General features: G+C 44.6%; 1 protein-coding gene and 1 non-coding gene across 2 annotated transcripts in view; both read left to right on the top strand.

Moving 5' to 3' along the window:
* Positions 1-11,962: 11,962 nt before the first annotated feature.
* Fbxw12 (F-box and WD repeat domain containing 12) overlaps positions 11,963-23,652 on the top strand; it is a 35,335-nt gene continuing 23,645 nt past the window's right edge. The window contains 7 exon segments of the mRNA XM_050139546.1: positions 11,963-12,049; positions 14,004-14,138; positions 14,854-14,891; positions 14,988-15,051; positions 15,054-15,153; positions 16,081-16,169; positions 16,171-16,197. Coding sequence (XP_049995503.1) covers positions 11,963-12,049; positions 14,004-14,138; positions 14,854-14,891; positions 14,988-15,051; positions 15,054-15,153; positions 16,081-16,169; positions 16,171-16,197 — 540 coding nt within the window.
* Positions 19,971-20,089, top strand: LOC126500057 (5S ribosomal RNA). The gene has a single exon (XR_007591237.1). It is a non-coding gene; the product is annotated as a 5S ribosomal RNA (ribosomal RNA).

The raw sequence follows: 23,652 nt of genomic DNA, 5'->3' as shown, positions 1-23,652 counted from the left end.
TGCACACTTCTTCAGGTTGCTTATGACAGGGTATTTGATCATAGTGACAGAAAAAGTGACTAGGATTAGTGATATCTCATTGAGTTGTTTATTTTTTTTTTAGGTTCACTTATTATTTTTAAGTATTTGTGTATGGGGGGGGGGTGTTCACATGAATGAATGTGCCCACGAAGAGAAGAAGAGAGCATTGGATCTTCTGGAACTGGAGGTGCAGGTAGCATTGGATCCTGGAACTGGAGGTGCAGGTAGCATTGGATCCTGGAACTGGAGGTGCAGGTAGCATTGGATCCTGGAACTGGAGGTGCAGGTAGCATTGGCTCTCCTGGAACTGGAGGTGCAGGTAGCTGGGAGCTGTCCACTGTGGGTGCTGGGAACCTACCTACTTTATCTCCTGTCTGCTGAAATGTATGTTAAGTATTTTTCCATTTTGTTTTGTTTTTGTTTTTTGATACAGGGTTTCTCTGTGTTATGGTCCTAGTTGTCTTAGAACTTGCTCTGTAGACTAGGCTGGCCTCTGCCTCCAGAGTGCTGGGATTAAAGGTGTGTGCCACCACCACCCGGCTTAATAAAATATTTTTTTTTATTAATAAAATATTTTTAAAAGTGTATAATGGAGTTGACAAGGAGAAGTAAATAAAGGTCCCCCCATCAATGTTCGCTAAGATAGAGCAAATGTTTTGTCATCGGGCTTGGTGGCAAGTGTCTTTATCATCTCGACAGCCTCTAATAATATCTTAAAAGTGAAAGGAAGTATTTAAATTCTTCTAATGCCTTTTGCTACCCATTTGTCTTGACCAGATCACCAGAGAGCTCTCTACATTCTGTCTGTGGTATCTGACTAACACGTTGTTTTCAGTACAGAGGGTCAAAGTTGAGATCCCTCCGAGTTATACTGTGACATGCCACAGAACGAAATGACCAGAGCTGTAGAAGGATCAACATGAGTGGCTTTCTTTCCTAAGAAAATGGAAATTGTTTCTGACCTTCTCTTCTGATCAGGTGGAAAAGAACACACTCTTCCCATAAGTAACTAGTGGTGAAGCTGCCCACCCATGCCTGAAGCTAATACACGTGCACAGGGCCACCAGGGAACAGCCAGGGGTCAGACTGTGCTAGCTGCCTTCTCCCCTGCTGTGATGTGTGTCGGTTTTTGCAACAGTCAGACACAGGATGCAATGGGCCTAGTGGACCCCTCTATTCAAGGCTACAGTTTTGCCCGAATGAAGCATGACTGCTTTATAAAGCTTTGATCCTTCGAGGCAATATGTGGCCTACTCACCAGAATGAATTTTACTTGACTTGACTTTACTATTTATCTGCCACCTGCCCTACACATCTGTCATAAGTTTATATCACAGACCAGGAAAGTGATGATGGAGTAAGCTCACAGGACCACGGCCTACGTAAGATGCACTCAGTGTTTCCCAGTTGCTTATGAAAGTTATAGCTGACATTTTTTATCACCATGGCATCAGAGGGAGCTCATTGTCTATATCTCACTGCACTCAATAGAGCTAGGATTATTCCCTTCTCCAGTGGAAAGTCCCATAGGTCCTGCTAGGCAAAGACTAGGTGATAGATGTTCTCTATACTTGCAAAGGTCCATTCTCAAGAACATCCAGACAATGGGCTCTGTGTGTACGACCGAGGAATGTAATTTTCTGCTTGATGGCTGACGTGCGTGTTCTGCACGCCTGTTCTTTGTTGCTTCTGTCTGTAGATCATAAAGTCGTTATCATCATCATCTGTGTGGCGTTATTCCCAGGACCAGCAAGGCCTGCTTGCCACCGACATAAAACCTGGTAGCTCAAGGCCCCCAAGTTGCAAAGATAGCCTTGTTTCTGGCTTCAGCAACTGTACCTCTCTTGCTTCTGACAGTGAAGTGTTACCTCTAGACCCATGTTAGATAGAATTCCATCATCTCGCTGGTACCCAGGGAACCCAGTTTCTTAGTAGCTCTCCTGCCCTCACCTGAAGACACAGTAGATGGCAGAGCCCCCTCAAGGATGCTCCACTCACTTTAAGAGTCCATTCTGGGTTGCTTTGGGGACAGATGTGGCTAGGATAATGGATACTGAATGCTAATTTAGGTAGTAGTTCAGTAAGGTCCACATGACCCCATGTGGGGGACCACAAGAGAAGCATCAAATTCCCTCTTGGGTTCTAGTAATTATGCCTTAGATACAATGTAAGCGTGCTGTAATTTTGTGAGCTTGTATTTATTTTTCTTTTCTTTTTCTTTTTTTTTTTTTTCGAGACGGGTTTCTCTGCAGCTTTGGAGCCTGTCCTGGAACTAGCTCTGTAGACCAGGCTGGTCTCGAACTCACAGAGATCCGCCTGCCTCTGCCTCCCGAGTGCTGGGATTAAAGGCGTGCGCCACCAACGCCCGGCTTGTATTTATTTTTATAATCTAGTCAGCATAGCTTTTTTCCTTCTTTTTTGTGTGTTTTCATATGCACCTGTGTGTCATGTATGCGTGTACATGAAGAAGTCAGAGATCAATATGGAGCCTCTTCTTTAGTCAATTCCCTGCCTTACCTTTGACATGGCGTCTCACTAAACTTGGAGCTCACCAATCTGATCCAGTTAGACTGGTTTTCTGACTGGCCAGGGACCTTTCTCCTCAGTGCTGGAACACGCACGCTTCTCTTCCCTCCTGTGTGCTGGTTACCAAGGTCCTTTTGCCTGCACAGCAAAAACTTGACACTGAGCCAGTATTCTTTTTTTTAAAGACTTATTTATTTATTATACATACAATATTCTGTCTGCATGTATGCTTGAACGCCAGAAGTTGGCACCAGATTTTATTACAGGTGGTTGTGAGCCACCATGTAGTTGCTGGGACTGAACTCAGACCTCTGGAAGAGCAGCCAGTGCTCTTAACTGCTGAGCCATCTCTCCAGTCCCTGTTCTTTTTTCTTTTCCTTAATTATGACTCTATAAACTCTCAGCAGGGTTTCCACATTCCACATAAGCAGAATATATTTTTGAAGCACAGTTCTTTCAAAATCATGGTGAAGGGCTGGAGAGATAGTTCAATGGTTAAGAGAACTGATTGCTCTTCCAGAGGACCTGAGTTCAAGTCCCAGCAATCACATGGTGTCTCACAACCATCAACAGTGGGATCCGATACCCTCTTCTGGCATGAAGGCATACCAGCAGATAGAGCACTCATACATAAAGTTTACAAAAAAAGGTAAATGTGAACACAAAAGTTATGAAAAGGGCATATCAACTTTGACAGCGTTTGCTAGACAGATGTCGTAGGTGGCTCATGCCTGCAATCCCAGCAGTTGGAAGGTGAAAGCAAGGAGTTTCAGGAACTCGAGGTTACCCTTGTCTACTTAGCAAGTTCAAGTCCAGCCTTTGTCAGAAACAGAGATTGAGGGCTAGAGAGATGGCTCGGAGGTTAAAAGCACTGATTGCTCTTCCAGAGAACCTGAGTTAAATTCCCAGCAACCACATGATGGCTCACAACCACTTGTAATAAAATCTGGTGCCTTCCTTTGGCCATGCAGGCATACATGCAGGCAGAACACTGTAAACACAACAGATGAATCTTAAAAACAAAAACAGAGACTGACTCATTTTGAGATAATTTATCACTTATGTATGACTGCATGCAAACCACCTTGCAAAACCTCACAACTTTAAAGAAACCGTTTGGCTCACGTGGGTTGGTGCTTTGACCCTGGCTCAGCTGACTGGACCTGTTTCTGATTTAGCTCCATCTCAGCTGGGCTTAATGCATGTATCGGCCACCAGGTGGCAGGTCACTCAGGGACTACTCATCTGAATGGTGGCCCTTGTGTGTATGGAGGATGGTGGTGAGTAGGGCCACGGGTCTCTGTCGTCAGACTAGCCTGGGCACAGTCTCCAGAGACAAGAAGCCGGCCTAGCCTCTTGAGGCATAGACTCTGCCGTTTGCTGCTTTGTGTTAGCCAAGGGAAAGTCACAGCGACAAACCTGACTGAAGACATAGATGGACTGGGGTACAGTTCAGTAATGGAGTGGAATATTTGGCATGGTTAAATCTTGGGGTTCAGTCACTAGCACCAGAAAGGAGAGTGTGTGGGGCACAGGGAGTCAGAAGTGAGGAGGAAGGAGGAACAGGCATAATTTGGATGGGAGGAGCTACAGGGTCTTATTGTAAAGCGGGGCCCCTCTCCTAAAAAGGCCAGGCCTTTTTTAGGCACTTTATTGTAATTCCACACTGGAGATGCGTGGTTGCTCGATGCTCACAAGGCAGATGGCTTAGCCCAATCATTGAGCTCCCAACTAATGAGAGATTGTCCCAAAATAAGGTAGAAGCTGCTTGTGGTGGCACACACCTTTAACCCTAGCATTTGGGAGATAGAGGCAGGTGGATCTCTGGGAGTTCAAGGCCAGCCTGGTCAACAAAGTGAGTTACAGGACAGCCAGGGCTACACAGAGAAACCCTGGCTCAAAAACCAAAAACCACAACAACAAATGATGTAGACAGTACCTGAGTAACACCCTGAGGTTGTCCTCTGGCCTCCATACTACACACACACACACACACGTGCTCAAACATGAACGCACACAAAATCAGAGGAATGCTTAAAAAGAGGCATGGATGCTTGCAACCATTTTACAACCTCTGCCGAGTATTTTTCTTCCTCTCACTTGGAAAAAACTTTAATTTGTATCTTTTGCCTATAATCAACGCTTTGCTAATTTTCATATCTGCCCTTCAAATAACAAAGGGTCGACCCCCTTTATGAAGCTTTTTGGTAGCTGCCACAGGAAGCCTCCTGTGTAACATTGTGGGCTTATTACAATATTTTTATGTGGGACTGACAAGGTGGCTTAGTGGGCGAGGGTGCTGCCTGCTGCACAGGCCCAACAACCTGAGTCCAGCCCCGGAACTCACAGAGGAAGGAGAGAACTGACCCCACACTTGTCCTCTGACTGCCACACACGCTGGGACTGCCTTCCCCACACAAATGTCATACGCACACACACGCTGGGACTGCCTTCCCCATACAAACGTCATACGCACACACATGAAATAATTTGGACATGTTTATTTGAAAAAAAAAAGCAGATCTTTTCAGGAAAAAAAAAGGCAGGAGCAGCCTGTGCAGAATTGTACATCAATACATTTTTAAAATATTTTATCACATTCTACTGAGTGCATTTATTTAATTCTGTAGTTCTATCTTTTTATCCTCATGAGATGGTTAAAAAAAATACAGCCAAACCATTCCAATTTATGAACATGGATCTCTGGTTGTTATTTCATTTTTGTTTCTGCCGGATGAGTGTACTTAATATTAATTTTGTCCTCAAGAAAAATAATTGTCCCTATTTTGGTCAGTATTGGGAAATACAGCTTTGTCGGGTCTTCTGAGACAGAATCGGGGATGTAGAGGCTGGCCTCAAACATCTTTCTGCTTCAGCCCCACAGGTGGGGAATTATAGGCAGGTGCCCAGATAAATATTTTTACATTTATTTATTTATTTGTTTTATTTTTTCAAAAGATAATTATTTTTACAATATTAATTTTCCTATCGTAAGATGGGAGATCTTTCAGCCTTCTACTGTCTTCCTCAATTTCCTCAGTGTTTTAACTTTTAATTGTAGGGATCTTTTACTTCCTTAGTTAGGTTTATTCCAAGATAGGTAGCAGCCACCTTCTCTTCCCCTTCCCCACTCTGTCTGGGATTTTTTTCTTTTCTTTTAAAGATTTATTTATTTACGGATGAGTGCTTGGTCTGCACATACACTTGCAGGCCACAAGAGGGCATCATATGCCATTACAGATGGTTGTGTGCCACCATGTGGGTACTGGGACTTGAACTCAGGACCTCTGGAAGAGCAGTCAGGGCTCCCAATTGCTGAGCTATTTCTCCAGCTCCCTGTTTTTAGTTTTTAAAGATTTTATTTATTATGCCTATAACATTCTGCCTGCATGTATGCCTGCACTCCAGAAGAGGGCACCAGAGCTCTTTGTAGATGGTTGTGAGCCCTGTGGTTGCTGGGAATTGAACTCAGAACCTCTCTGGAAGAACAGCCGGTGCTCTTAACCACTGAGCCACCTCTCCTGCCCCACGTTTATTTATTTATTGTTTGCATGTGGGAGTGCACGTGTGTAAAATCAGAGGACAACCTGAAGGTGTTCATTCCCTCCTCCTGCCACGAGGGTCTCAGGGACTGAACCCAGGTCCTCAGGCTCTGCAACAAATGCCTTTACTTACCAAACCCTCTCACCGGCTCTCAGCTTAAAACAAGCCATTTTCTCCACCCAGAAACCTTTACAAAGATAAGCCAGAAAGAAAACTTTAGTAAGCCTTAAGCCAGAATACGGCGCCAAGCCCGGGAAGACGCAGGCTGAGCTCATCCTTCTACGCGGCCACGCAAGCACCACCTATCACACAGATGCTCTTTGGAGCCCTGCCTGGTGATTAGGCCTTCATCAGTCCTCCAGTAAGAGAGTTTGACAAGGCCATTTGTTTATCCTAAATTCACTTGGTAATTAGGTCACCATCTGCATCTGTTAATTGGTTTTATACGATGGAAAAAGAAGTTTTCTTTATGAACGAGCTTGCAGTTTTACAATTGGGAGCCAGACTTTTACCGGTCAGGGCTCCTGGTCATCCACAGGAACGGGGAGACGGGGCCCAGGTATAGCTCATCAGATTATGTCTCTACTTATGCAATGAAACATTTTATAATATAGTGGTTATTTCGTATTAAGAAGACATTTAATAGAAAAGAATAAATTCATATAGACGTGTAATAGGTTTATACATACTGTATAATAAGATTTCAAGTAAATCTGAATGACATCTTCAGAGAAGTAATTAGACAACTAGAATTTGAGTGGACAGAATATTTAAAGGAATAAACACCATTCTGAGACATGAAGAACTTAATTTTCTTATCTAAAGAACAGTAGGGAAATCTTTCCTTTGTTCTTCGGGGGAGAATCGCGCTCCAGTTCAATCTGTCCTCGCCCTTACCTTGAGCAGAGCTCCTCTGGGTCAGCCGCGGTCTTTAGTAACCATGGTGTCCAGCATGCTTCTGTTCTCATCAGTTTAGGATTGATTAATCCAGTCCCTCGTCCATCAGGTCATAATTAGATCACATGCGCCAGAGACAGGTCTGGACTATGTTGATTCATCTATGAGTCAGAGGCAGACTCCTTTCATTACGGAAATTGTGTTGCATAAAAGGAAACATAATAAACAGATAAATAAATGTACTTAATAATTTATTTACAGTCTAATCACAGGTGCTATTAAGCATAAGGAGGACAAATAAAACAGCATGAAGGCCTGAGCTGGATGGGGGATTGTAAGAAGGATGTCGAGGAAGACGAAGGGAGTCAGTGTCACAAGCAAAGAAAATGAGATTTTTGGCCAGAGGAAGGGAACAGATGTGGGTGGTATTTGGCTATGAGGAGGAACATGGGAAAATGATCTGTGGGGCCAGAGAGAATTCTGCTTTAAAACATGTAAAGTTGGAGCTTTCTCTATTTATTTATTTATTTATTTATTTATTTATTTTGATTTTCGAGACAGGGTTTCTCTGTACCTTTTTGGTTCCTGTCCTGGAACTAGCTCTTGTAGACCAGGCTGGCCTCGAATTCACAGAGATCCGCCTGCCTCTGCCTCCTGAGTGCTGGGCTTAAAGGCGTGCGCCACCACCACCCGGCTAGAGCTTTCTCTTTTTAAAAAATGTATTTTATTACTATTATCATTGAAACATTTTATGTATATGTCTTTGTGTGCAGGTCCCCATGGAGGCCAGAAGAGGGCATTGGATCCCTTGGGGCTGGAGTTACAGGCAGTTGTAAGCTGCCTGATGTAGGTGCTGGGAACTGAACTTGGCTCCTTTGGTAGAGTGGTGAGGTCCCCTAAGTGCAGAAGCATCTCTGCAGCTCGAGATGCCTCTGAAAAAGAAAACAATAACAGCCAAAAAAACTACCCCTCTTTTGATTTTATGTACACGAGTGTTTCCCTTGCATGTGTGTCCGTTGTCCTAGCATGTTTGTCTATGTAGCACCCGTGTGCCTACCTATGGAGAGCAAAAGAGGGCATCAGATCCCATACGATAGGAGTGGTGAGCAGCCATGTGAGTGCTGAGTCAGTCCTGGGTCTTCTGAAAGATCAAGTGCTCTCAACAGCTGATTTGCCTCTTAACATCAAAATACAGGGCTAGCCTGTGACTCTGCCTCCAGGTGATCTAACACCCTCTTCTGTCTTCCTTGGACACCAGTTCACACCTAACATATGCACACATGCAGACACACGCTCATAAACAACTAAAATTTTAATTAAAAAATCAAAATACAGATGTTAAGGAGACAAGGGGTTAGCTTTAATCCACATTAACTGTTAGCAGGCGGTAACGTGAGAGGAAGCAGGGTACAGACATGGTTGAAAGCAGGGATCCAGACTTCCTTTGCTGGATACGATGGTGTGGTTTGTGGAGAATGCATGCTTCTATGAAAACAGATTAAAATGGAAATCAGATTTTCAAAACTTAATCTTTATGATCTCTTCTGAGAGCTGCCTGGCTAACTAGGACCTGAGTGGACAGAGCATGAAAAGGAAGCGGAGTGGAAGCCAAAATTCTTCATCTGATTTCGGCCTGCAGGCATCTGGCTGTGACTAGGAAGGCTGCTGAACCCAGTGTAAGGAGATTGGGTGGCTGGGCGGCTGCAGAAGAGATCAAAACAAGTGCCAAGGGTGAGCTGTGGAAGGTCAGACTCCGGGAGACAGGGTTCCAGAGAGGAGGCGGGCAGGTGGAACCTGAACTCTGACTTGACGGAGGTCCCCTTCCCTTGAAGGCCTTCATCAAACGCAATACTGCATTGCACGGGGGAACAAAACTGTGGGTGAGAAGCCTCTACTATCTGCCAGGCTCTTAAGGTCAAAGAAGAAAACCTTGGGTTTCAAGACCTAACCAAGAAGAGGAACCCTTCAATAAACTCACTTCTTTGTGGTTGTTGTTTTTTTTTTTTTTCAAGACAGGCTTTCTCTATGCAACAGCCCTGGCTGTCCTGGAACTCTCTCTGTAGACCAGGCTGGCCTCGAACTCACAGAGATCCACCTGCCTCTGCCTCTTGAGTGCTGGAACTAAAGGCATGGACCATCACTCCTGACCTGTAAATGCTCTCCTTTAGGGACTGAGACAGCTCAGATTCACATAATGAAGTAACATTAAGGTGTCCCAGAAGACCTTAAGAGTCACATAGCTGGGGACTGGAGAGGTTGCTCAGCAGTTAGGAGCTCCTGCGGTTTTCCAGAGGACTGAAGTTCATTTCCCAGCACCCACATCAGGGAGCTCACAACCTCGTGTAATTCTAGTTCCAGAGAATCAGATGCCCTTTTCCAGGCATCAGCACATTTGTGCACACACACACTCAAGGGGCTGGAGAGATAGCTGCAGTTAAGAACATTTACTGCTCTTGCAGAGGATCCAGGTTTGGTTCCCAATTATCTGTAACTCCAGTTCCAGGAAATCCAACAGCTTGTGCTCATATACTCAAGCATTCCACATACACATAAAATAAATAAATATTAAAAATAAAATTTAGAAAAGAAACCCAACTTTGAAACTGCGAATCTGCTTGACATTAAGATCACCTTTATAGGGCCAGGTGTGGTGGTACAAACCTTTAATCCCTGCACTCAGGAGGCAAAGGATCTCTGTGAGTTCAAGGCCAGCCTGGTCTATAGAGTGAGCTTTAGGACAGCCAGGTCTACACAGAGAAACCTTGTCTTGAAAATCAAACAATCAAAAGGATCACCTCTGACCAGCCTTGATAAAGAGGCAAATAGATTTATTACTGAAATGGGTCACTAGACCATCACAGTGAATCCGAAATAGATCAGCATGTATGCCATCAGCTGGTTTCCCTTTTAAGGGCTCAATGCAATGTGTTGAAGAACATACAGTGATAGACTTGTTGGATGTCCATGCCGAAAATCAAATTCACAACGAGTCACAGGCTTAAAACAGAAAAAGGAAAGGGGGGGATAAAAGGCCGGAGAGATGGTTCAGTGGTTAAAGCACTCGCTGCTCTTGCCAAGGATCAGAGTTCTGTTCCCAGCATCTACTTTGGGCACCCCACAGCCTCCTGTAACTCCAGCTTCAGGGGATCTAACGCCCTCTTCTGGTCTCTGTGGGCACCCACACACGTGTCAACATAGAATCTTTTAAAACTTTTTGTTTGGAAGAGGGTGCCCAAAGTGGCCTGGAATTTTTGATCCTCCTCTCTCAGTCTTCCATGTGTTGGGATTATATGTATCCACCACCATGCCTGACCTTTCTTCCCTTTTGTTTATTTGTTTTTCTGAGACAGGGTTTCCCTGTGTAGCCCTGACTGTTCTGGAACTCATGCTATAGACCAGGCTGGCCTCGAACTCAGAGATCCACCTGCATCTGCCTCCTGCGTGCTGGGATTAAAGTGTGCGTCACCACCGCTTGGCTCCTAACTTTATAGATACTTAGGTTTAATATAGTCATTGTTGAGAAGATTACCATTTTCCTTATGGAATGACCTTGGTAACTTTATTGAAAAGGTACAGTTGCCCACGTGAGTTTTTGCACCTGCTACTAACGCCAAATTCTTTTTTTTTTTTTTTTTTTTTGGTTTTTCGAGACAGGGTTTCTCTGTGGCTTTGGAGCCTGTCCTGGAACTAGCTCTTGTAGACCAGGCTGGTCTCGAACTCACAGAGATCTGCCTGCCTCTGCCTCCCAAGTGCTGGGATTAAAGGCGTGCGCCACCACTGCCCGGCTAACGCCAAATTCTTAGAGTCATCTTGTCTTTCTCTCCCTTGCTACATATTTAGTCTATCACCAAATCTAGCTGACTTTAACTTCAAAATATTTTGTTTCTATTGGCACATTACTTCAAAACCATTGGCTGCACCGTCATTTTGCTTGCGTATCTTGCAGTCAACAGGTCAGAGTAGGAGAGTGTTTGCTTAGGGTTTGTCCTAGGCAGGGTTTCTATTACTTCAATCAAACACCATGGACAAAAGCAAAGTGGGGGAAAAGGTTTATTTGACTCCCACTTCCAGATTGCAGTCCATGATTGAAGGAAGTCAGGACAGGAACTTAAACAGATCAAGAGGCAGGAGCTGATACAGAGGCCATGGAGGTGTGCTGCTTACTGGCTTGTTCAACCTAACCCAGGACCACCAACCCAGGGATGGTATCACCCATAATGGCCTGGGTCCTCCCCCATCAATCACAGGCTTGCCTATGGTCAATAATTTGGAGGCATTTTCTTTTTTTAAAAAAAATTATTTATTTATTATGTATACAATATTCTGTCTGTGTGTATGTCTACTGGCCAGAAGAGGGCACCAGACCTCTTTACAGATGGTTGTGAGCCACCATGTTGTTGCGGGGAATTGAACTCAGGACCTTTGGAAGAGCAGGCAGTGCTCTTAACCACTGAGCCATCTCTCCAGCCCATTTGGAGGCATTTTCTAAGTTGAGGTTCCCTCCTCTCAGAGGACTCAAGCTTCTGTCAAGCTGATGTAAAACTAGCCAGGACAAGGTCTGGCATGGTTGCAGTTAGGTGGTGTCCCGGGCTGCAGTCATCCTCAGATTCTTCTGTATTCATATGTCTGCTGCAGAATCTGAGCTCAGGCATCCTTCTTCCTGTCTCTCTGTAAAATCTCTTGATTTGCTCTCTCTTTATGGAACTGCAGAGTAGCCAGACTTTTTACATGGAAGTGGAAGATTGTGAGGGCAACAGCTTGGTAAAGCCGCAAGTCCATTATCAGCATCTGCAAAGCCGGCTTCCTGCTGCCCTCAGCAAGGTCACAGCTGCTTGCATCAGGAGTGGGTTAAGAACCTGGGTGCTTTCTTGCTCAGAGCCCCTCGCTGATGTTGTTGAAGTGGTTATTATGCTATCCCAACCAAAGTGAACATGCAAATGTGTCTTTATTCAATAGCTGCGGTGATTGATTGGCAATGCCTTCTAAAAGATACAGCCATGCCCCAAACCCTGGAACTTGTATCACCTTTGACGACAAAGGTGTGAGGTGGGATGGGGGATGGGTAAGCAATTGAGAGCATATGCTGCTCTTACAGAAGACCCAGGGCCCTGCCGGTTTTGGACAAGCAGTGACCAGACCTGGGAGAGAATGTATTTTTCCCACATACCCCATCTCATTTACACTTATTTGTTAATGTGCCTCAGGAAGCTAGAGCAATGACCATCTTCTGCTCTCACCGTGTGCCGACTATCAGGGCCACAGAAAACGTTTCTCAGCCCGTCTCTCTAGTCACTTGATGGTGACGTTGCTGGATGGCCCGTCAGTGGAACTACTGGTCTCAATACAACTAATTTCTTTAGGGACTGGAGAGATGGCTCAGTGGTCAAGAACACTGACTGCTCTTCCAAGACTCTAGGTTCAATTCCCAGCACCCACATGGCAGTTCACAACTATCTGTAACTCCAGTTCCAGAAGATCCAATGCCCTCTTCTGGCTTCTGCAGGCAGGAGGCTTTCATGTTTGAATTCTAGGCCAGTCTGGGTCATAGGATGGCACCCTATCTCAATCAATCACACACCAAAAAAACCTTAAGCAAGTATACACTGTAAAACTAATCAAATCTTGCACGTGGGTGGAAAATGTCTGTTGCTAAGGGGTTTGGGGTAGCAGTGCCTCATGTTGTTATAAGGAGTAATAACAGCTTCTTGTTGAACAGGTACTCAGAAAAGGAGGTCAGAACCATCCTCTGGCTCAGCAAACATGCAAACAGAAAATTCAAAGCCAGGCATGGTGGTGCACACCTTTCAATCCAGCACTTGGGAGGCAGAGACAGATCTCTGAGTCTGAGGCCAGCCTAGTCTATATATCAAGTTCCAGGCTAGTCAGCCAGGGCTAGATAATGAGACCCTTTCTCAAAATAAAATAAAGGAGAGAGAAAAGAAGGAAAGGAAGGAAGGAAGGAAGAAGAAAGGAAGAAGGAAGGAAGGAAACTGACAAAAGTATAGCACAGGAGGCATTTAGCTCCTCCTAGGGCCTGTACTGTGACCTGTAGCCCTGTCTTCTGCTGCTTTGGCTTCTCAGGGCACTTCACGTTCTAACCTCCGACTCTGTGGTAGCAAAGCCAGTGGTGGCGTCTGCAGTCCTCAAAATTATTTTCAGTCTGAATCAGTGGACAGCATAGTCTAAAAAGCATGTCTATGTGTATATATGCCATGCCTATGACCTATGTTGTATGTGTGCATGTGTCTTCGTGTATATGCATAAGACCATAGTGTATATGTGTGCATGCATGTGCCTATGTGTGTGCATATATGCATATGTTTATGTGTGTGCACACTCCAGTTTGTACTGGTTTCTTTGAGTTTTTGTCTTAAAGGACAAAGGAGCCCATCTCTCTAGGGTCCAGGACACACGCTCTACCCTGCAGATGCACAGAATGTAACAAAATGGAACAAAAACATATTCTGATTTCTGATTAGTAATATATGCTTGAATAAAATCAGCACGAGGCTTTTGGTTTTCTTTTCTGAGACAAAGTTTCATTCTTTAGCCTAGGCTGAATTGGAATTCATGTGCAGTGATGTGTAAGTGGCTATATACATGAGTGCACGTGTGCATGTGCGTGTGTGTGCACGCGCGTTCGCACGTGTGTGCTCAGAGGTCAGCAGCAGGCTTCAGGTGTCTTCCTCGGGTGCCCCTTTCTACTAGAAAGCTAAGTACACACATGAAAAATCTCAGGGGCTGTATTAGCACTGAGAGGGAGACGCTACCGGTCTAATTCCGTTCTCGAGGTAGCCATCAGCATGAAAAACAGATTCCCTACCTCCTAATGGGCGTCACATAATCAACTGAACCTGTTAAAAATGAGCGTGTTACTTGATATTTTGTAGAAAGTTCTGGCAAGTACATCAGGCTGAGAGCCTACAGGCCCGCAGCTGACTTCAATCAAAGCCTCACAAGCTGCAGGTGGCAATCCCACGAAATGCTGCCATCTTTGGCCAAGCCTTTAAAACCAGAGCAAGTCAGGGAGAAGAGCAAGTGTGGGCTTAGGCCAGGAAAGATGGAGATTTTTTTTGCCTAGTGTGTCTTTATGGGAAATCTTCTCCTATCTGCACGCCTTCAGCTTGCTCCAGGCTGCCCAGGTGAACAAGGTAAAGACTCTCCGCCTTCTTCCCGCTGTCTAATTGACCATTTCTGGGCCTGAACGCCTCCAGTTTGTATATTCCTACAAAAGGCCCCATTGGCCTTCCCCTCCCCCCAGCCACGGAGTTAGCTACCCCAGCGTCACCCTCACAGCCTTTCTTCACTCCTTAAACTGACTTTATTCAGCCCTGTCCATTCGGCTCCGACGCACTAGCTCGCAGCTCAGGGACTCATTTGCTTCTCTTCACCACTGGGAGCTACAGGACAGCAAAGGGATACGCTGAGGGTTTGTGGGCTAGCGTGGGCTAGCATCATCCGCTCTGAAGACCTCAAATCCTGGTAAATGAGCCAGGCGTGCTGGCGCGCACCCCGTAATGGAAGCACGTGGGAGGCAGAAGCAAGAGGACCAGAAGGTCGGGTCATAGTCAGCTAAGTGGTGAATTTAAAGCCGTCATAGGCTACGAGAGACCCTGTTGCAAAACAGTAATGGTAACAACAAAATTCTGCTAAATTAAAGGAACAAGCTGATGGGTGGAGTTGTGCCGCTGATATGTGAGACCCTTGAGGCTCCCAAGTCAAAGGTTTGGGAACTGGCCCTCCTTCCTCCAAGCCTGGAGAGCTGAGACTGCATTTGATGAACCTGTGTAGGCCGGCCCAGCACAGAACAAACAGAGCAGGAGGGAGGCTTACTGACTGCCTTAAGGACTCCTTTCTCTTCTGCAGAGCTGGCCTGAGGTTTCAGGCAGTGATCTCCTGTGGAGGTAAAGAAAGGGGCAGGACGGGGCTTCTGAGTCACTCAAGAAGACAGGGGCTCCGAGGAGGTGACCTGACTGGGATGTCGTGACTGTGCCTTGCAGGAAGCTGTGTCTGAAAAGATGGCCCTGTTGTGACATCCGCCTAGAACTCCTGAACGCACAGGAAGCAGTTGGAAGCAATTCTTCCTTCGCCAAACTAGGCAAGAACACTCTATGACCCGGGCCAAGCCAGAAGACTTCATCTACAAAGAAATACTTGGGGACTTCGGTATGGACACCCAGTCGGTATTTCCCCCAATCTATACAGTCTCATATTCTCACCGGATAAGAGGAGGGAAACTGGAATTTAATGGCTGAGGTTGCCGTCTAGCCGTGGAACCAGCCCTGATTCTTGTCTCCTGTGATCTGAGGAAAGACCCAGAGTGATGGGGTAACAGCGTAAAGCCAGCCCAGCCCTATCTCCCCATTTCTCCAGAGCCTTCCTACCCTCCCCACAATATACAGAAAATTGAATTGGAAAATTACTAAATAGCATAAGCTGTTATTTCCCTTTCCCTCAAAACCTCCTTGACAGTTTTCTGATGGGGAACTACTTTAATTTTTACATTGTTCTTAGCATGTGCATATGTGATTATGTAATACACATGTGTATGTCAGAAGACAACTTGTGGGATCCATTCTCCTGATGGAAAGTCTTGTTGTTCGAGACAAGGCCTCATCACGTAAACTGGCCTGGAACTCGATATGTGGACCAGGCTGGCTTCAGACTTGAGATCTGCCTCTTTCCTGGGACTGGAAGTGTATATACCGCCACGCCTGGCTTTTTTTTTTTTTTCTTTCTTTTTTTTTTTTTTTAAGAAAGGGTCTCATGTACCAAAGGCTGATGTCAAATTCCCCATATATAGGAAACAACAATGACTTTGAATTTTGGCTCTTTCTGCTTCCAAATGAGGGCTGGGATTAGGGTTTATGGGATTCTAGGAGTCCCCAGGAACCACTTGGTATCTCTAGAAACAGATGAAAGAGTAAAAAATCTGAGTCAGAGGCCAACTTGCAGCTTTTTTGGCTGCCTCTCTTCCTCCTTCCACAGCTGTTACCCCAGCCTTCCTGCAAAGAGAGAGGGAAATGGAAACCAACCTTTTTGAGTCACTCCTCAAGTATCTAGTGTCCAAATATTGTTGGGGTTTCCTTGCAGGATTGGGTAATGTGAACTATCTCTCGGGGAGTGGCTTGACCAGAGAAGGACAAGGAAGATCGGTTGTCTGCTTGGTAATATCCTTGACTCCGCCTTTTCGCCTGGGATCTTCAAGAGGTGAGTCTGGCCCAGGAGCAGCTAGGAGGACCTAGACCTGAATCCTGAATTCATCTCTTGTTGCAGAGACGGGTCTCCTTGTGCAGCCCGCGCTGCCCTGGAACTCCGGATGCAGACTGACCTGCTTCTGCCTCCCCAGCGCTGGGTTTAAGGTGTGCACCACCACTCTTGGTTTCGTCCTTTTTTTTTTTTTTTTAAGATTTATTCATTTTATGTGTACAAGTGGTGTTTTTCCTGAATATATGAATGTGTGTCACCTGTGTGCCTGGTGCCTGTGGAAGCCACAGGAGGGAGTCAGATTCCTTAGAACTGTAATTACAGATGGTTGTAAACTTTGGGTGCTGGGCCCTGAACCCAGGTTCCCTGCTTGATTCATCCTCTGGGGCCTCTCCATGTCTTAAAGTTTTCATTTTAGAAGCTTTCACTTACTCAGTTAGGTTTACACTCATATATAATTTTTTTTGGATATTTCTTTTTTATTTTATATGTGTGTGTGCCTGTGAGTTTACGACTGGGGGCTGGCAGAAGCCAGAGAGGGCTGTGGGATGTTGGGTAGGCTCTGCGAACCCACCTGGGGTCCTCTGCAAGCGCAGTGACTGCTCTTAACTGCTGAACCACTGCTCCAGCCCCGTTCTCCAGGTTTGGTTGTTGTCTTGAGGCTGTGCTTCCTTACTTGCTCCTTCGCTTTGTTTATTGCTAAGAGGAAGGCCACTGGTTTGTTTTGTTTGATGTTAATTTTGTAGCCTGTCAATTTGCTGGGAGCTTTTCAGTCCTAAGAGTTTTCTGGTAGAGTCTTCAGGGTCTCTTAAGTACAGAATCACAGCTGGGTGGTGGTAGTGCATGCCTTTAATCCCAGTACTCAAGAGGCAGAGGCAGGAAGGTCTCTGAGTTTGAGGCCAGTGTAGTCTATGAGAGCTAGCAGAATCACCAAATAAGGCTACTTTAGCTTCTCCCTTTCCTATTGGCATTGCTTTTGTTTGCTTCTCTTGGCTTATTACTCTGGCTAAAACAATACCATAGTGTGTTAAGAGCGGAACAAGCGTGGCTCTCCTTGTCTTGTTTCTGATATTGCTGGAAATGCTTTGAGGGCATCCAAGAGGGAACAGTAAAGGAACTGCGGATGTGACTGCTTGTATGACTATGGTTTTATTATAGATATGAGAGAACAGCCAGAAGCATCTTAGAGTCCAGAGCAGAGAGAGGAGGGAATCTGAACATGGCCAGCAGGCTGGTCATGGCCAGAGCTCGGGGAGCAGGGGAGCGAGAGGGAGAAGTGGAGACAGTACGAGAGCAGAGCACAGTGAGAGTAAGAAACAGAATAGTGAGTTAGGAGCCGGGCGGTGGGGACGCACACCTTTAATCCCAGCACTCGGGAGGCAGAGGCAGGCAGATCTCTGTGAGTTCGAGGCCAGCCTGGTCTACAAGAGCTAGTTCCAGGACAGGCACCAAAGCTACAGAGAAACCCTGTCTTGAAAAACAAAACAAAACAAAACAAAAAAGAAGCAGGTGAGTAGTGCAAAGGGCCGCGAGACTGGATGGGTGAAGGCGGAGAGATCGGACGCTTATGAGAAAAGGAATCCCACACTAGCTCAGACCTAAGAAATAGACCAATGTTTATTAAGGGGTAAAACTTAGTCAGGATTCTCTGTTTGAACGATGGATGAAAATCAGATCCAAAGCAAACCAAACAGTAAATGGGCCCAGGGGGAAGCAGAGAGGAAGGGGCCGGATGCCTTCCACATCCAGGTAAATAGTCCGAGGCCATGCCCCAGTAGGCGGGTAATTGCGAGCTATACACCTTCCCACAGCACCTCCCCCTTTTGTTTAAATAAGAGTTCTAATGCTACTAAAAAGTTTTATACAATAAGAACAAATATCCTATTCTAACTAGCTTAAGTCTTATAAATAACTTGGCCAAGTCATGAGAGGAAAGTAACTACATTCATCTAGTCTTCAACCCCATCGAAGATCCGAGAAGGGAAATAATATTACCTGAGTAATTAGGAAGTGCAATTAAACAATTTCCAAAACATGCAACAAATCACAGAGACAACTGGCTGCCTGGGCAATCACCCAAAGTCACATTTGCAACTTTGAAGCAACCAACTTTGGCTAAGGCCTAGAATAACTGACAGATTGTTTTTAAAGGCAAGAAAATTTTCAACACCGTCTTACCCTGTCTTGGCAAGATTTGACAGTTCTGCTTATCCATTTCCGGATACTCCATGGCTTGCTCAGTTCTAATACCACTCAGTACCACCTGCCCAGGAGTGGCACTGCCCACAAGGGCCAAGCCCTCCCACACTGATTAGTCAGGAAAGTGCCCTCCAGACTTGCTTAGAAGCAATCTGATGGAGATGGTTTTCCAATCAAGCTTCCTCTCCTCAGATAGCTTGTGTCAAGTTTTACACACACAGAATCACCACCAATAAACAAAAACTAACGAGGACAGTTTGTCAAAAAACAACCCTCATTGTGTTGAAATATGTTCCTTCTATTCTGAGTTTCTTCAGGACTTACTGACATTCGATTTCTATCCTCCAGTCTACTATTATAATTTATAACAGTTACTGATTTTATATATATTAAACCATGTGTGCATCTTTATAATAAAGCCAACTTGATTGTGGGTGTGATCTTTTTGGTTTTTTTTTTTTTCTATTTCCCCGAGACAGGGTTTCTCTGCATAGCCCTGGCTATCCTGGAACTCACTCACTCACTCTATGGCTGTCCTGGAAGTCTATTGACTAAGCTGGCCTTGACTAAGCTGGCCTTGAACTCAAGAAATCCACCTGCCTCCTCCCAAGTGCTCAGATTAAAGGTGTAAGCCACCACCATTCAGCTTGGTATATTCTTTTTCTAAGACTATTTTTAAATGATTTCTATGGGGGCAGGTACATGCACATGAGTGCAGGTGCCTGTAGAGGCCAGAAGAGGGAGTCAGATACCGTGGAGCTGAAGTTACAAGACAGTTGTGATTACCCTATGTAGGTACTGGAAACTGAACTTGAGTCTTCTGGAAGAATAGTATTCTCATAACCGCTGAGCCGTTTTTCCAGCCCCCTGGTGTACTCTTGAATTTTGTTTGCAAGTATTTTGTTGAGAATTTATGTATTTATGTTCAACAGGGGGATTGACTGTTACTCTCCCCCCCCATACCGCCTTTTTTTAATCTTTATTTATTGCATATACAGTGTTCTGCTTGCATGTATACTTACAGGCCAGAAGAGGGCACTAGATCTCATTACAGATGGTTGTGAACCACCATGTGGTTGCTGGGAATTGAACTCAGGACCTCTGGAAGAGCCGCCAGTGCTCTTAACCTCTGAGCCATCTCTCCAGCTCCTCGCCTTTTTTTTTTTATAAGGTTTATTATGTATCAAGTGTTCTGCCTGCATGTATCCCCGCAGGCCAGAAGAGGGCACCAGATATCATTACAAATGGTTGTGAGCCACCATGTGGTTGCTGGGAATTGAACTGGGGACCTCTGCAAGAGCAGCCAGTGCTCTTAACCTCTGAGCCATCTCTCCAGCCCCCAACTCTCCCTCCCCCCTTTTTTTTGTTATGTCTTTTATCTAGTTTTGGTATTGGGTAATAATAGCTTCATAGAAAGAATTTGGAAGTGGGGCAGTGGTGGCGCACACCTTTAATCCTAGCACGTGGGAGGCAAAGGCAGGTGAAACTCTGAGGTTGAGGCCAACTTGGTCTACAAAGGGAGTTCCAGGACAGCCAGGACTGCTAACAGAGAAACCCTGTCATGGAAAGACACACACATCTACGGCCATACCACCCTGAACGCGCCCGATCTCGTCTGATCTCGGAAGCTAAGCAGGGTCGGGCCTGGTTAGTACTTGGATGGGAGGCCACCTGGGAATATCAGGTGCTGTAGGCTAAAAAAAGAACGCACACATAAAAGTTTGGTAATGTCTTTTCCTAATGTCCCTATGGTGTACAGTAGTTTGAGAAGCATTGGTGTTAGTTTTACTATGAAGGTTTGGTAAAAATTCACTGGGGTAATTAATCTGGCCCTAGGTATTTATTTGTTCATCTTTTTGTTTTGTATGGTTTTGTTTTTTACCTTTTTGCAAGTGTATGTATGTGGTAATGTATGTGTACATTCCTGTTCATATCTCAATTTAATTTTGGCAGGTCATGTACACTTAGAAATGTATCCATTTTTATTTTTTAATTTATTGGAAAGCATTTATTTTTAAGGTATAACCTAATGAGTTTCAGAATTTTGCTGATATCTGTCATCATGGCTATCTTCTGTCATTTTATTGATTTGGGTAATTTACTTAGTTTTTTATTTTTATTTCATTAATTTCTCCTCCATCTCTTTATTACACACATATTTGTGTATGTATGTGTACATGCATGTGCCTACAATACCATGGCGTGTGTGAAGGTCAGGACAACCTGTGGGAGTCATTTTCCTCCTCTTTTCTTGTGGGTGTCAGTTCACTGAACTTAGATTAACTAGTTAATTTAATCTAATTAATTTAGATTAAAAGTAGGTGACTTTGCCTGCTGAGTCACCTACCTCACTGGCCCCTTTGCCTGGATCTTAGTGATTTATTTACATCTGACTTTGGGGTTGCTGTGTTTTATTTCTCAGGCATATTCACTTATTTGAGGTTTCTCTGAAAAGAGATTGTTTTGAGAGAAGCTCTCACTATGTAGCCTTGGTTAGCCTGGAACTCTGATCTACCTGCCTCTGCCTCTGCCTCTGCCTCTGCCTCTGCCTCCTGATTTCTCTTCTCTCTGGTGTTCTCTGCTACATTATTAATGGAGGAGCTCGGATCTGTGAGCTTTCTTCTCAGGATTGCTCTTCACTACATCTGATGGTTTTTCTATGTTGTGGTTTGTCTTCATTCAATTCTAGGAACCTTTGTTCCCTTTTGATTTCTTCAATGACTCCACTCAGTATTCGTCAGTTTATTTGATCTTCGTGAATTTGCATATGTTCTAGAGATCCTAGGACTGTTGGCTATAGCTTTATCCCAGTGTTACCAGAGAAAACACAAGCAATTCTCTTAGAATATACACTATATATTCTGCAATATTTGGGTAGAATGTTCTACAGATGTCTAAGTTTTTTTAACCTATGAAGTAATTTAATTCAGTATTTCTGTTTATTTTTCTGTCAGGATGGCCGGTCAGTTGGTGAGAGGGATATTAAAGTCACGCACTACTGTCATGCTGGGATAAATCTAACTCTCCAGGGGTATTCGTTCTTCAAGCTTGAGCACCTCATTGTTTGGTGCATATGCTTAAAATTGTAACGTCCCCTTGATGGATCATTTTCTTCCTCTCTCTCTCTCTCTCTCTCTCTCTCTCTCTCTCTCTCTCTCTCTCTCTCTCTCTCTCTTTCTTTCTTTCTCTTTTTTTTTTTTTTTTTTTTTTTTTTTTTTTTTATTTTTTTGTTTGTTTGTTTTTTCGAGACAGGGTTTCTCAGTGGCTTTGGAGCCTGTCCTGGAACTAGCTCTGTAGACCAGGCTGGTCTCGAACTCACAGAGCGAAGTCTATTTTGTCAGATATTAAGAGTACTTGTCTGTTTCCTAGGTCTATTTGCTTAGAATTCCCTTTTCACCCTTTTACCCTAGAGTAGTGAGCAGTGTCTCTTTTTATGGTGAGGTGCATCTTGGGAGACCTTTTGTTAAGAGCTTTGTTTTGATACCTGCTCTTGATCTGTTAAGTGTTTTTATATCTCTTGACTCAGTTTTAATAGATTTTTACTAAAGAACTGTACAAATTTCTTTCTGACTTTATAGAGAGACCCCCATGGTACCAGCACACAAATTTTGTCAAGGCACAGCTTGGTCAATTTAGGGAACCCACGTAGGTGTTGTAGAAGCAAAGTTTGTGTGATTTTTAGATCTGCTGACCCTGTATGTGCCTAACTATGAGCTGGAGCTGTGCTCTACTGGGGATGGGACACTTGACACTTGACCAGGAGCTAAACAGAACAGAATGTGGCTGGCACTGGGCATAGTTTCTCTTGGGACCTTAAGCTGTGTGTCTTAGGGGAGGCAGTGGAGCTGGGGCAACATTGCTTGACACAGTATCAGTACACCTGTGTGTGGGAGAATCAGGGAAATCTTGGTTCTCTTTCCCCATCTGGTTTGTTAAAGATTGGAGCCCATATACAGACCTGGGAGAGGGATAGTGTGAACCATACAGGACCCTACTCTTTACCTTAGTCCCTGTGGGAAAGTACACAGGCCTGGCTATGCCTGTGGTTCTTGAGGGCAGTACCCATGGTTTGCCTCTGCATCATGACACCAGATCCCCACTGTGCACTCCCTGCTGGTTTGGGCAAAAGTTTTCTTGTGTACTCTGACTTGTGAGACAGCCATGTGCTGAGCCGGAATAGTAGAATGTCTATGAGGTCCCAGGTAGACTTATCTGACTCCCATGGGTTGTGCAGGCTTTCCCACTCTCAGAGCAGTCTATGGGATCCCAGATTTGGGTTTGCAGCTTTTCTCCCAGAGCAGTATAAACACAGGGCTAGCTTTGTTCTTGAGGAGGCTCCAGGATACAGCCTTCTATGGGGGCTCTGGTAGGTGAAATTCTTTATATCTGGGGGGAGGTGACTGGTCCTCTTATAAATGAAGATGCTAGCAGTAGGTGGCCATATTCCTTATCTTGCTATGACCTTCCCTGTTCTGAGTTTGCAAGGTTTCGGTTTTTCCTATGGTTGAATCCCAGTGCTCAGTAGTCATGTATCAAAGTACACGGCTGTGTCTGTGGCCCCCACCCCCAGGGAGAAGTGGTTGAATGAATGCTGAATGCTTCTAAGAGTACATACTGTTTATCCTCTGTTCTCAAATATTTTTCTTTTTATTTTAAAAGATAAGAGTCTATGTTATATAGTGATGGAATGAACATTGTTTGAGAGAAAGTCTCAACATGTTGTCCTGGCTGTTCCGGAACTATGTAGACCAGGCCTCCAACTAAACAGATCCGCCTGCCTCCTAAGTGCTGGGACTAAAGGCATGAGTGCACACACCCAGCAAATGTGCTTTGTTTTTATTTGTTTGTTTAGATAAATGACTGTTTTGTTTGGCTTGTTGGGTCACAAATGTTTAGAAACATTGTCAATTGTCACAACAAAGTGGAAATGTACTATAATGAACTGGATGATCTTGAGGTTGAAGGTTTTATTTATTTTTATTTTTATTTTTATTTTATTTTATTTTTTTTTGAGACAGGGTTTCTCTGTAACTCTAGAGCCTGTCCTGGAACTAGCTCTTGTAGACCAGGCTGGTCTCGAACTCACAGAGATCCACCTGCCTCTGCCTCCCAAGTGCTGGGATTAAAGGCGTGCGCCACCACAGCCCGGCTGAAGGTTTTATTTTTTTAATTGTTTTTTTGGTTGTTCTCTTTTAGGAGATTGTTTAAGACAGAATATCAGAAGGTCGTAGAACTCACTAGGCACCTAGGCTGGCCTCA

The sequence above is a fragment of the Alexandromys fortis genome, unplaced genomic scaffold (genome assembly GCF_014885135.2).
Source record: "Alexandromys fortis isolate MF-2015 unplaced genomic scaffold, M_Fortis_MF-2015_v1.1 scaffold_36, whole genome shotgun sequence".
Taxonomy (NCBI): domain Eukaryota; kingdom Metazoa; phylum Chordata; class Mammalia; order Rodentia; family Cricetidae; genus Alexandromys; species Alexandromys fortis.
The sequence above is the reverse complement of the archived record's forward strand: the minus strand, read 5'-3'. Positions and strand labels throughout refer to the sequence as shown.